Raw genomic sequence first — 14,638 nt, forward strand, 5'->3', positions numbered from 1 at the left:
GCAAAAAACAACAAATAGTATTCTTCTTACGGTAAGTCATGGACTCTATAGTCAAGATTGAATAGCAAGTGCCAGTCCCACAAATTTTTTAAAAAATTAAAAAACCCTCCCATGCCTTTATATAGTAGAAGTACACCACTGAAAGGCAAGCAACGCTAATAAACAAAATATTTTCAGTAATAAATTTCACAACTTTTGAGATGTTATTTATTTTCATTTAGATTTATCATTGACATTATTTTATTGTCTATCATTTACAAATTTTCAACTTAATGCTTATGAAAAGAAAAAAAAAAATGGTGACTCTAGACTAATTGTTAAAGGAAACCTTAGAGCATCTACTAATCTTTCTCTTCCATCTCTTCACAATTTCGAATTTGGAATTTTTGCTATATTCCAAAATTTTAACTACTTACCACCACACACTCTTGGTGCGGTGGTCACTTCACAAAGTATAAATGCTTGTGGAGTGTGAAGGGTAAGAGTTAAGGTTCAAGTCTTCAAGAGAGAACTTCACACACATATACATTTAGATTAAGCTAAAGTAGAAATTCTATCTTGTATCAAAAAAAAAATTAACTGCTTAGAATAATAGAAGAAGAAAATTGAGTTTTACTTAGTTTTTAAAAAGCATTGCTGACAATGAGACACGTATACAACTTTGTAGGCATATTGCTATATTCTTAACACTTTGTTATTGATTTATATTTACAATTTCTTTGAAGAGACCATCAAATTATATGATTCAATTGTACGCATTCAAGTTAATTTCTCAATTTGATTATCATTAATTAACTATTTACATTGAGGGCATTTGAGTAAATTAAACTAAGTATAAAAAAAAAATTAAAGTTTACATTTATATTAGATTGTGTGTGACAAATGACAATTGCATTAGCATATAATTGCTTTTTTCTGTGTTTTTTTTTTTTATAGAGAGTTTCAACCTATAACGTCCGCTCCTGATGATAGCTCTTTATCATCAGACCAAGACATCAATAAGTTTTTTGTGTAGGCAGGGATTGAACCCCAGATCTCTTATACAACCATCAGAGACTTTATTAAGTAAGCTAACTGGAATCCACAATTGCTTATTTATTTGTTATTAACGTTGAATTGCTAATAATTTTACTTTCAATCTTTTGTCTTTTAATCTTGTCCCCCTAAATTGAAATCCTGGCTCCACCACTGGACACGCATGCAAAAGTATTCCAGTTGAGTCCAACACAAACATGAATTGGGATATAGACACACTAGGAGTTTTGAAGTGTCAATGCTTCTTAGGCATTTAACAAGATATTTAGGGATTGCCATCAGGGTGTCTTCATTAAAATTGGCATGCCTTTCCACATCTTCAATTGGAGAAGGAAGATAGGCTGTAACTAGATTCAAGTGATCCAGAAATATTAAACCAACTGCGAAATATGGGGAAAATATAGCTGGTAACTCCAGCTACATCATGTCCATACCTACGAAATCTATATTCATAATTATGCGACCAGCATATGGACAACACCAGTTCCTCCATTCCGGCATTCCCATTGAAATTCGAATGTTGGTTAATGAGGTTCTAAACTACACAGGTATATTTACACTATCATTTCTTACGCATTTTCTTTTCTTTTTTCAACTCTAAGTATATGGGAAGCTTTTTAAGCTAATCAGTTGTGGCCTATATAATTCAGTTCCTGGTTTTAAGATTTGATCCTTGTTTTAGTTATTTAGTGCTTCCTCTCTTGTTAAAAAAAAAAAGTAGATATTTTCATTATGTTTTAGCAATTCCTTCTGGTTACATATTTTGGTTTCTAAAATGGTATCACATGCGCCTGGCGCATAAACTCTTTTTCCTTTAGTTTCTTTATTTGATTTAAATAGTTTATTAGAGATTACATTTTATGCACAATAAGTTTAAGCTTTTCTAACCCCTAGGGGTTGGCTCAAGTGATCAGGGTATTGGGCTTGGTGGCATGCTCCCTCCAAGTCTAAGAATCCCCTTGGGTGCAAACAAGTTTTGGGGGACCACTTCTCATTGGCGAAAGCCAATGACTTACCTTACATGATGCTCTGCACAGTTTCCGAGGTTTTATAAAAAAGTTTAATATTTTCAGTTTTTAAACAATATTATATATATTTCTACACATTTTTTTACCTACACGTATTTCTAAAAAATACAAACAATGTTATTAGAACAACGTTTCCAAACGGCCCCTAAGTTTTTTTGGGAGTATGCATTTTGAGCTATTGATGTTTTATCATGTCTCTTGTAAGTTTCTCTAGTGATCCAGCTCTGATTTCATTTGAATGATGTCTTATAATTTTGAATCTGTGCTTTTCCTGTATTAAATACTTAGGAATAATATTTATGCATCAGTCATCATATTAAGAAATACTGCTACAATGTCGTGAAACAAATACTTAAAGGACACTTCAGTGATGTCACTTTTTTTTCCACTTTTTCTACCATATTAGACCTACAAACAAGGTCATGAAACAAATACTACTACAAAGAGTTTAATATATGGATCTATGGAATTATGGATGATCTCAGTTGTATCAAAAATTAGTCTTCTAATTTTACTTTCCTTCAATTGAGTCAAATTTTCAAACTTATTCAATTAAGACTTCCTAGCACTTCTAGTTAAGTGATTGCCTTTAAATGTTCATACAAATTAATTAGTAAATAAAAATTTCTTTTGAAATTTTAGAATATAACAAAATAGAATTTATTATTTAGGTTTTAAAAGAAAAAGAAGAAATTGAAACTAAAGAAGAACAGAGCAAGAGGATCGAACTTTGTTCTCAGGGCATTGGCTGTGCCTCGTTTTTTTGGGTTTAGCCATGCCTAATTTGATTCTTTATGCATAAAGATTTGACCCTCTTCTAAACCTAGTGTCAATTTCAGAAACACCACCTAACAACAAGAACAATAACAAAACAAGAAGGAAAATGTTATAAAACCTTGGAATTCTCTAATTGAGCAATGGATATAACATATATGGAGACCACTTAACTCAAAAGAGTTAAACCTATAAGTTTGAGTCTAATTATGTTATATTAATTATTTACTCTTCTCATCATTGTTCAATGTAGGATTTCACTCACACTTGCATTCTCAACAATCTCTCCCTCACGTGTGAGTCTTTGTCATTGGTGAGCCACGAACAAGTCCTACTAACTCCCCCTACCTTATGGGCTTTTACTATAACCAACATGTCATTCATGGGCCTCTCATGCACCATTCATAGAAACCAAGTGTCAATCTTGTACGCTTATCCATGGAAACTAGCCCACACATTCATATCCATTGGAACCATGCTCTTTACTGTGATCTAGCATCGTCTACAATACTTCTTTGTGGGGCCTTTTTTCAAAATCGTTTGTGTAGGCTAGGGTTGTCCAACAAAACAGCAGACTCGACCCACCCATCTAAACTGACAAGACCCCGATCCATCTACCACCCAATCTAACTACCTAGTGGTTGACGGCGGGTCCTTACCATCCCAAAGGACCCAAACTGATTCTAGCGGGTTGAGTGGCAGGTCTTCCCTCCCAAAACCCAATCTACACAACCCGACTGTAATATATAAGCCTCAATACTTAGTCAGGTTATGGTCTCCTCAATTCAGACTCTTCGCCTTTTAATTTCTCAATTCTCTGTATCTCTCTTAGTCTCTGGATCTCTCTCATTTTTTTGATCTCTCAACAGCCAACGTCTTTAGTTCAAAATCTTTAAATGTTTGATTCTCCACCATCGCAGATTTGTGATTCTCCTCCATTATAGACTCACTGATTCACCTTTGGATTTGCGATTCTCTCTCTCAGGTTTGATTTTCAATCATTTTCTCTCTCTATTTCTTCATTTCAGTCTCTTGTACAATTCAGATCTGCTGTCATCTCTCTCTATTTCTATTTGTGTTCTTTGGATTTCCAATCTACTGTTGTTTAGGTTTGTAGATTTGTTCTTCAGTGTACCAAGTTTGGTCTTTGAACTCAGTCTTTCAATTAAAGTTGAATTCAAATGTCATCCACCCAATCCTGATCCGACTCGACCCATGGTTTTTCGTGATCAATGGTGGTCTGCCATCTTGCAACGTAATGGGATCAAGTCGGTTCTTGGTTAAGCCCAAACCTGAACTGACCCAACCCGTGGACACCCCTAGTATAGGCCATTTAGGCTTTGCTTTGTCCTTGTTAGGAAAGGGACACTGAACACCTCGCCACATTTGTCGCACACTACCTTGGGCTCTAATACCATTTGCTAGGGAGATAATAGTTAATATAGCATATAGGGACACCACTTAGAGAGTTAATCCAATAAAGGTTTGCCACTTTAGGTTTTCTACAATAAAAGGATAGTGACTACTACACTTAATAACCATCCCAATAAAAGGATAGTATGCCAACACAATTATCCATTTGTCACATAGGATATTTCCATTAGTGAGATGACGGTAGAGACCAAAATGAAACCCGTTTTTAAAAATAGGGACTAAAAGCGGTAAAAATAAAAAGTAAGGATCAAAGTGGAAATGGGGTGAAAATGTAGGGACGAAAATAGTATTTTCGCCTAAATAAAACATAAGTTCTTAACCAAACAACATGTTTTTAAGCAATACTAATAAAAGGCAAACACCCTAATTACATAACATATACGTGACCATTTCAATCAACCATCTTTAATACAAGCACAGTTCACCAGAGATCAGGTCTTTTTAATATTGTTTCTCTAATTAAAGCAACTAGAACGTCTTATCATGCTTATTTGCTGCAAACATGTGCATCAAACTTTGATTTTCCATGAAAAATAAGGAGTTGAACATATGGAGGCGATGACCCGATTGCACCCCAAGAAGACTTAACACCATTTTCATAACTACTTAAACCTTAATAGCTACTACGGAAGTAAATGGTGCAGGACTACTTACACTTTTACTTTCAATGATGACATCTGTCATGCTCTTCAAAGATTAGGACATTTCTTGCACAACTGAACGCTTTTTACCACACTTCTTGTAAAGTTCTTTGAAGAAGTGGACATTTCTTGCCAAGCCTTCTCCCTTATTGATTTTCGGTCCTGCTCTTGACACTAATGGGCATTCAACATCCATTAGGTCAACGTCCACAAGGGACTGACGTTGAGGGTCAACAAATTCTTTGTTATCAAAAGAGTCCCTAGAACCTTTGGTGCTTTCCTTTAGTATTTGACTATTTGGGGTCCATGCATGTTTTCCTGTTGCAACAGTGCTTTCAAACATGATTTCCATAGCCCATGCATTCAGCAACCCTTTTCTACGAAACGTTTTAGCTTTTGGACATTCCTACATGTTTACAAACAATAGTAATGGTACTATTTATTAGTTGTAGAAAATTGAGGTTGTCAACATTCTCTAAAGTAAACTAACCTTAAGTTTTCTTTCCCACCATTTATCACTTGCATCAATTTTTCCAATGTCAGGATCATAAGCCAACCTAGTCTCACGCTAAAAAAGCTGCTTCCATACAACTCTCATGTGATCCCATTTGTTTTCAACTTGTAGTTGACTCACCATTTTGTTCATCAGCTTCAACTGCTTTATCACTTCGTCATACCCTTCCTTCTTCAAAGATCCTCCGCTCCGATTGCCTGTTAGGACTTGAGCAGCACACAAATCACAAAAGGCTTTTAGGTCTATTGGATCTTTCCACTCTGTTCGATCATCTTTTCGTTCAGCATCCTTCAATTTCCCCTTAACCATTTTGGCTACAAATAAATTCTATACTCATAAGCATCTTTTCATATAGTTCATGTGCTAAAAAAATTACTGGTATAAAATACAAACACCTTCTACGCCATATTCCATTAAACCTTCCAAATTAGAATCTCATTGTTGTGTGTAAATTTTTGTTATAGCAAATTCATTTAAATAATAGCCCAAGTAACACTGTGTACATAAGTCTCTCAAGAAAAAATAAACATTGTATACATAAAGACATGCAACAAACAAGAATAACAATTTCACAAAGTTATAATTGTGTAATTGTTACTATGGAGCAGATTGTGGAATTGTTTTTGCTACTGTGGAGATGTTACTATTGCAGTATGGACTGTGGAGCTAGACTATAGAGCTGATATTGGTTTAGTATGTACAGTGGTCTTCCTTATGGATTGAGTTTAAGGGATGAAAAATTTATGGGCCCTTCACAAGACTAGCAAAACTGCATAGAAAGAATAGGGCACATTCAACTTTTTTTTCCTCTAGGGAAGTAAATGTGTTAAAGAAGAAAACAGACTGCACACACAGAAAATATACACACACAGAAACTGCACCTCATAATTTTCTCCAAAGTATCAAAATCACAAACTGCACCTCATAATTTGATCCACCATATTTCTCTAAATCCAACTGCAATTCTCTAATTGCAAAAAGCCACTTCCTAGCTATTATCTATTGGAGACTCTTTCCTTCCTGTGATGACTGATGATTAAGCCTTTAGTTGTATGCTGCAAATGAATCTTCAAATCCCAAATTATCAATATCTATCAATCTAGATGCAACTTTTTGCAGATCCTATAGTAAATTTAGATACCAAACTCAAATTCTTCAAGCCAAACAAGGCCATGAATAGATTTCATTTTAACTAGTAGCCAAAACTCAAATCATCTGAAGATAGCTGTGTTGCAAATGTGCTTATAATATGATCTTTCATAAAAAGATGGTACTCATATCCAACTAAATGCAACTGAGTCCTGCATTGTAGCAAAAAATTTGATTGACAGATTGAGCAACATCTCTAACCATCTTAAGTTTGAGCGAACCAACTAACCAAACAATAACAGAGCTTGATATACTTCTAGCATCTATCATGTTAGCTCCCCACAACCACCCATCAAAGCCAATATCTGCCTTTGGCTTCTCAAGTTAATAAGCCAAAATATATAGAAGCAAGAAACCATGTATAAAATTGAACATAGCTGTGTTGCAGATATGCTTATAATATGATCTTTCATAAAGAGATGGTACTCATACCCAACTAAATGCAATTGAGTCCTGCATTGTAGCAAAAAAATTGATTGATAGATTGAGCAACATCTCTAACCACCTTAAGTTAGAGCGAATCAACTAACCAAACAATAACAGAGCTTGATATACTTCTAGCATCTATCATGTTAGCACCCCACAACCACCCATCAAAGCCAATATCTGCCTTTGGCTTCTCAAATTAATAAGCCAAAATATATAGAAGCAAGAAACCATGTATAAAACTGAAGGCATCTACAGGACATAAATTAATGAAAAAAAGAATGAACAAATTTTCATTGAATTTTTCATTTGTAGGTATAACAACTAACAAATCAAAGAATATTGTTGATCTTCCCTGTCAAGAATAAGCAAGAATCTATTTAAAACAAAAAATTCTAAAGGAAAATCAAGTCAATAATTATTAAAGTATCTATACCCATCATAATTATCAAATTATCTTACTCAAGAATCTATACCCATCATAATTATCAAAGTATACCCATCATAATCATCAAACAAACCCTAAAAATTCAGCCACACCCAACAAAAGGGAAAACACATTAATAAATATAAAAAAATTAATATACAACTCACTGACACATCGGCTGATCTCACTCACAATGGCGGCATCAATTTCTCTGTCTTTCTCATTTTCTCACAGCCTCTTATATCACCAGTGGGGGTTTGTCCAAATAAAAGAAGAAAAGAGTGGCAGACAAATGTGAAGCAAATATTTGGGTTGTTGGTGGGTAGATTTAAAATTGAAGAGGAAGAATTTGTGGCATTGATGAGGAGAAAGTCGAGCTGTGTGGGAATTGAAGAGCTGAGATCTTGCAAGATACACACTGTTGGGCTGAAGAGAAAGGGGAAAATTGAAAATATTACCATTGCTAAACGGTTTGTTTTGGGCAAAATAAGCTGCCTTCTTTCACACAATGAATGAGCCCCATGAATAGTTAAAAGTGATCACTTATTTAGGGTCCGTTTGGATATAACTTATTGCTGAAAATTGAAAATTAAAAACTGAAAACACTGTAGCAAAATAATTTTTAAATGTGTGAATAGTGCCGTGGGACCCGTTTTTAATGAAAAATTTGCTGAAAAGTAAAATTTGTGGGTCCATGAACAGTGCACGGATGCACTGTTCATGAGGAATTAGTCAACAACTACGGCTGAAAAAAAAAAAAAAATCTGAAAACGCAGAAACGCTGAAACGCAGCCCCAATAATTTCAATCCAAACGCCCTCTTAATGCAGAATAAGCTGGAGAAATAAGTAATGCCAAATGTACGGCACAACCTGTTTAGAAATAACTTATTTAATTAAAATTAAAAAATTTTGTTGAAAATATTGTAGATAAAATTAAAAAGTAATTATAGATAAAAACTAAAAAGTAACGGTAAATAAAGTTAAAAAGTAACTAAAATAGTATAGTGAGACTCATAAATATTACCAAAAAGTAAAATAAGACTCTGAATAGGAGTAAAAATAAGCTGAATGGTAGTAAAGATAAGTTAAATAGTAAAAAAACCTAGCTTTTTAAGCCAATGCCAAATGCAACCCAAATTTGAAGAAAGGGAGAGAGAGAGAGAGAGAGAGAGAAATGGCTCAAGTGAGTAAAATTTGTAGCAGAGTTCCTTTTGTATACAACTGGTCTCAACTTTAGCCCAGAGCTAGAGATTTGTACTTTGGGTTTGTAAATTTATAGAGGTAAGCAGCTGAATAGTAAAAGTTTCGTGTTCAAAATTTGAGAAGAGAAGAGAGAGTCATGGTCCTCAAAACCCGGTGAAGAAGAAGAAGCCAAAGATCTTCCTTCTTGCAAGGTGGTGCTTCTCTATAGCACTGTTGAGTTTCACACAACAGAGTTAAAAAAAAAATAGAGTGCAGGATAAAGAGAAAAAATCCTATGCAAAAGTGAGGAGATTGAAAAAACAAATATTGAAATTTGTTGTTACTAAGATTTGAACTTTGGCATTAACTCATTAAGTGCCTGTATGTTTCAACGTTTTCAGCCCAAAAGGCACGTTTTGTAAAAGCAAACTCAAAAAGTCAGTTTGGTTAGTTATATAACGCAACTTTTTGAAAACGCAACTTTTTGAGTTTGTGAAGAGAACGCGCAGTGCGTTAAAGGAGCTCTAAGGTGCATTTTGGAAAAAGTCCGTGCGCATTTTCATATATCCGTTGGACGATCTTGGGCAATTACCCAATTTCCCTTCGATAAATCAAAAGAGATCAAGCAGCAATGGAGAAAAGACAGGTGGCTAAGTGGTAGGGAATCACGCAGCAACTGTCCACCCATTGATTTGGTCACAGTAACCCATCACTGCCCTCTGTGCTCACAGTAACCCATCACCCACACCTCCAAAATCGATGAGATTAGTACAATTTTTTATTATAATATTTAAGAGAAAAGAGAATCACACAGTAGAATCACATAGGAAGAAGAAGAAGAAAAAAAAAAAGCTTTGTGGAATGAAATTGGAATGTTCTAAAAGAAGATCAAGCATAGTAGAATCACGTAGCAAAGATCAAGCACAGTAGAACTTACAAACAAAGTGGTAAGAGAAAATAGAGAAAGGAAGAAGAAGAAGAAGAAAAAAAAAAAAAGAGCTCTACAAAATGAATGTTCTGGAGGAAGAAGTGGTAGGGAAAGGGGGAAAGAAGGACAAAAAAGAAAAGAGAAGGGTACGTGGGTGGAGGGGGAAAAAAAGAAAAAGAAAAAAAAAAGAGAGAGAGAGAAGGGTGTGTGTGTGGAGGAGAAAAAAAAGAGGGAAAGAAAAAGGAAAAAATAAGGAAATTTTATCACAATATTTTCACAATAAATTTTAAGTGGTAAGTTATTATTAACTAATATTGGTGAGAAAAAATAATTTTTTTAGAAAGAGAAAAAAAATAATTTTAATTGTACGTTCAAATTAAAATTAGTATCAATTTTTATCACAATATTTTCACAATAAATCTTAAGTGGTAAGTTATTATTAGTTAATATTGGTGAGAAAAAAAAATTTAGAAAGAGAAAAAAAATAATTGTAATAGTACGTTCAAATTAAAATCAGTATCAATTATCACAATATTTTCATAATACTTTCACAATAAATCTTAAGTGGTAGGTTATTATTAGCTAATATTAATGAGAAAAAATAATTTAACAATATTGATTTAAGTATGAAATAAACTCCCTTATGTATATGTCCTTTTTGGTAATTTATCCATCAAACTGTCACTTTTATAAGTGTTAGCCAAACACTCAGTTTTTTCAAAAATCACTTTTTAACAATTTTTACCAAATACTAAACTTTTTGAAAAAACACTTTTTCATACTACACTTTTTGAAAACTCCACTTTTTCAAAAAGTTTAGTTTTAAAAAATTGAACCAAACTCACCCTAAATGAGACAGCTTTATTAAATCAAGCACATGTTTGCATTGACTTTTGAAAACTAGAAATTGAAAATAGATAAAAACCTTTTGTTTGTTTTCAATTTCCTTGACTAAAATTGAGTTTTTTAAACAATTTTTGTTATCTATTCATTTTGGGTTACCAAACAAGTTTTTCAGCCTTAAAATAGAGAAATTGTTTTTAGAGATAGAAAATAAGAGGAAAAAAACAGTTACCAAACATATCTTTACATTTTTATTTTCCCATAAAAAATTTATAAAATCAATGAATATTTATAACATACCCTTGCATTCATTAAGTTTTTCCATGAAAATAAATGGTGAATTTATCATGTGATGGCATATTTATACTTGAAATCGCATTTTACATAAAATAAATCTACCATGGAATTAAATGTCACATGCAAAACTTCAAGAGTTTCGTGTTCACAAAAAAGAAAAAGAAAAAGAAAAAAGAACCATATGAAAGTTCTATCTTTGTTCTTTATTTTTTTAATTAATTTTATCCAAGAAGAAGAAGCCTTCTATTTAATTGAAATAACATAGGGTATCTAAAAAAAGTATCTGTTTTTTGGTAGAACCCCAAAAAAAAAATCGGGTAATATAATAAATACCAACACTTTATCAGGCTTATTCACATTTATAGCAAAAAACAAGGACCTCGCTCGAAAACCCCAAAATTGGCCTTCCACGTGTATGAATCATAAATGATCAATTGGCACCAAATGTCAAAATCTACGGTCATCAACCATAGAGACTCCACAAAGAACTTTATAATCACACACATACCATACCAAATCCCGATACTATATATATTACACGTTCCTCCTCGCCTACCCTCCCAGTCTTCAATTAGGGTTTCCGTCATCACCAGACCGCAGAGACACACAGCTCAAACTCGAAAATGGTGAAGGGTCGTCAAGGAGAGCGCGTCAGGTTCCAATAATCTCTCTCTGAATCTCTCATTTTTCATTCACTTTACGTTTCTTGTTCTTTCCCGTATTTCGTCGAACACCTTAAACTCATTCTTAACGTGTTCTTTATTTTTGCTTTTGTTTCGCAGACTCTATGTACGAGGAACCATCCTCGGATACAAGAGGTAAATAGCTAAAAAACCCATGTCCTTAAATACCCAGAAAGCTTAAGCTAAGGTATTGTTTGGGTTGACACGTTTTTGGGTTTTTCTTGTTTGCTTTGTTTTTTTTTTTTTTTTTAAAAAGGTCGAAGTCGAACCAGTACCCAAACACGTCGTTGATCCAGATCGAGGGCGTGAACACGAAAGAGGAGGTGGGTTGGTACGCAGGTAAACGCATGGCTTATATCTACAAGGCTAAGGTGAAGAAGAACGGGTCTCACTATCGGTGCATTTGGGGCAAGGTGGCTAGGCCTCATGGTAACAGTGGTGTTGTTCGCGCCAAGTTCAAGTCGAACCTCCCTCCCAAATCCATGGTAAGCGTTGATTGCTGATTCTGTTTCATTTTCTTTGATTTTGGTGATTTGATTTGTGTTTGGTTATTAATGTCGTTTTGTCTGGTTTAACAGGGAGCTAGAGTGAGAGTGTTCATGTACCCCAGCAATATATGAGGTATTTACTACGTTTTCCTTTCGATGGTGTTGCTGTTTGGTTTGTTGGGTCATGGGTTTTAAGTGTGTAGGAGATTTGTAACTACATTTGTTTTTGTTTCCTTGGAATGTCATTTAACTAGATAACAATGAGAATGAATTTAGATAGAGTAGAATGCTGGAAAAGAATAAATGTAGTAGCCATGATTAGTTTGTTGAGAATCTATAGCTGACCCCAAAATGTTGGGACTAAGGCTTGCTTATTGTTGTTTTATTGTGGAAATGCATGAACATGTATTAGTGTAGCATTGGGTTGTTTTTGTCTGATTGGTATGAGGTTTATCTTATTTGTAATTGTTGGAGATTATTTAAAGTTAAAGTTTGGTGGGTTGTTTAATTGCATGCAGCTGTGGGGGGTTTGCTACTGAGCATTGCGGTTTAACTTAATGCCTTGTGGATCAATACAATTGGATATAAAATTAGTAATGCTAATTAATTTTTTGGCCTTTCTTTTGCATTAGTAGCAGTAACAAATAGGATTCAGAATGTGTAAATCCCCTTGAAGATAGGGGTGGCCCTCTTAATGAAAAGACGAGGGAGAGTCACTTGAGATGGTTTGGTCATGTTCATAGGTGAGTTAGAAAGAGTGAATCGATTATAGCTGAGGGAACAAAAAGGTAGAGGAAGAACACAAATAACATACGTAATAGTCAAAAGGACGTGCCAATTAAAGAAGTAACAAAGAGTAAGCCAGTAGATAGAATAGAATGATGGAAGAGATTGCAAGTGGCTAATATTGTCTAATTTGTTGAGGATTTATGGCCGATCCCAAAAAATTTGGGAGAAAGGCTTTGTTGTTGTTGTCTTTCTTTTGCATTAGTTCTAGACTTCTAGTGGTGACTAAGAGAGAGTATTGCTGCTTGAGGAACAGTTTTCTATATCCATTTCTAAAATGTTCTGATTTTGTCATGATTTTGGGTTATTGAGACAAATTATGTTCGGTCCGTATATGCCTTGATGAGTATTTATGAAGCACCCAATCCCCACACCCTCATATAACAGATTCAATGTTGAATTTTGAGGAAATTTTGCCTGAAAATCCATATAATCACCCAAATGCAGACTATGAATAAATCTTAAATGGACTCCATTTGCACTTTCTATTATGATTTCTAAAAGCATCATAGCTCCTGGGAGAGCTGAAAAGGCGTAGCTTGGCAGGAAAGAAAATGATTACCCTTATTATTTTTTGATTGAATTATAAGTTTTTTGCTTGATCTGCATGACATATGTGGGACCTTGTTAGTATCATGAATTTGATTTAAGATCAGTATATAAGTTTTCCTTATAGTCTCTGTTGATATGATATCTTATTGATCGCTTTCTTCTCTGGCTTGCAGCACAGTGGGTTTATATAGAGGCTAGTTTGGAGGTTGGCAGTGAAACAGTGATTTTCAATTTATTTTTGTACTCAGGAATCGAATTAGGTTGTTCTGGCTTTTGTTTTTTGTGTACTTTGGCTATTATTGATATGGAATATTCGTGGAACACTTGTGCCAGTTTTGAATATTTGTAACCTGTTAGTCTTTTACTCTTTCATGCGGAGTATTCATGTTTTTTCAGTTTTTGATTTGTGCTACATCCAGAAATTCAGTCATTGTCAATCATGCACAGGTGGAATGTTGTATCATGCATGCCTCTTTTATACGTTGGGCACCACCTGCTAAGGTGTTCTACAGTCTAATGAGAAAGTCCCATATTTGTTCTCAAATTTGGGATATGCCTCTTGGTGCTGCTCTTTAAGACTCCAGCATCAATTAACCAATCACTTATAATTATTTAAAAAAAGAATCAATTGACCACTCAGATAATTAGGTTGTTGATAGTACTCATTTGTTTTCATGGCAAAGAAATGCTGGAAGGTGAAAATCTTAGTTTATATGCTTTTACAGCTAAATATATCATTGGATAGTGTATGGATTTGCAGAAGGTAGCCTTGATGGATTAAATAGTTAAATCTTGGGACTACTTACAGTGTGTACATTTAGAGTGATCAAATGGATGGATTAAAATGCTCTGGAAATTTTTAGTTTATGGACAAATTAAGCCATGGGCCCCAGAAGTTAGTCTGAATCATTAAAAAAAAGCCAGAAGTTATAGGCCAAATGTGATTTTATGTTTGTCTTGGTTGTATGTGAAAATAATAGGTGAATTCCTAATAGTGTGCCTTTGTCTGTGACTAATAGATACCTAATAGTTAAAGAAAAACCAGTGATTTTTGTTAACCCCTCTTAATTCTAGAAACATTGTCTCCCTGATGACAACTTTTGGCTACCGTCTTGGCTCTTGAGTACTGTAATTATCGAGGCTTGAAAAACCTTGCCCCGGCATCATGTATTAAGGATGGAAGCCCATCTGATGGTAGATTCTAAAAGCTTGATTGGCTAGTATGTTGCAGCCATAAATTATATTACAATATTTTTACTAGTGTTGATATGACAAATTTTTATTGGTCATTTTTTTAATTTATCACTAACATTATATTTTTAGTTACTAGTAAGGAAAATTATTAAGTATTTCTGAAGTACTATAAATGCGTATTTTTCATTCTCACATGAATGGTGGGTTTTACCATGAATTTAATTAGTGGGACTCACTATTTATGTGAGAGGAGAGA

The 14,638-nt window shown here is 34.1% G+C and overlaps 1 protein-coding gene across 2 annotated transcripts; it reads left to right on the top strand.

Moving 5' to 3' along the window:
• The first annotated feature begins 11,211 nt into the window (after positions 1–11,211).
• On the top strand, positions 11,212–13,558 carry LOC142610558 (large ribosomal subunit protein eL33y-like). 2 transcript variants are annotated; one of them, XM_075782394.1, is made up of 5 exons: positions 11,212–11,334; positions 11,462–11,497; positions 11,619–11,847; positions 11,941–11,983; positions 13,362–13,558. In XM_075782394.1, the coding sequence occupies exons 1-4, from the start codon at positions 11,303–11,305 to the stop codon at positions 11,980–11,982; spliced, it is 339 nt and encodes a 112-aa protein (XP_075638509.1). In that variant the 5' UTR covers positions 11,212–11,302; the 3' UTR covers position 11,983; positions 13,362–13,558. The 2 variants fall into 2 exon arrangements, with proteins under 2 accessions (XP_075638509.1, XP_075638510.1); XM_075782395.1 differs by having other exon boundaries at positions 13,367–13,558.
• The last annotated feature ends 1,080 nt before the right edge of the window (positions 13,559–14,638 follow it).

Source organism: Castanea sativa, chromosome 9 (genome assembly GCF_040712315.1).
Source record: "Castanea sativa cultivar Marrone di Chiusa Pesio chromosome 9, ASM4071231v1".
NCBI lineage: Eukaryota > Viridiplantae > Streptophyta > Magnoliopsida > Fagales > Fagaceae > Castanea > Castanea sativa.

Excerpts from the sequence above, each read along its gene's own strand:
- LOC142610558 (XM_075782394.1), top strand. The coding sequence starts at position 11,303 with ATGGTGAAGGGTCGTCAAGGAGAGCGCGTCAG. Across the intron at positions 11,335-11,461 it reads CGTCAAGGAGAGCGCGTCAG|ACTCTATGTACGAGGAACCA; the intron begins GTTCCAATAATC and ends TTTGTTTCGCAG. Across the intron at positions 11,848-11,940 it reads ACCTCCCTCCCAAATCCATG|GGAGCTAGAGTGAGAGTGTT; the intron begins GTAAGCGTTGAT and ends CTGGTTTAACAG.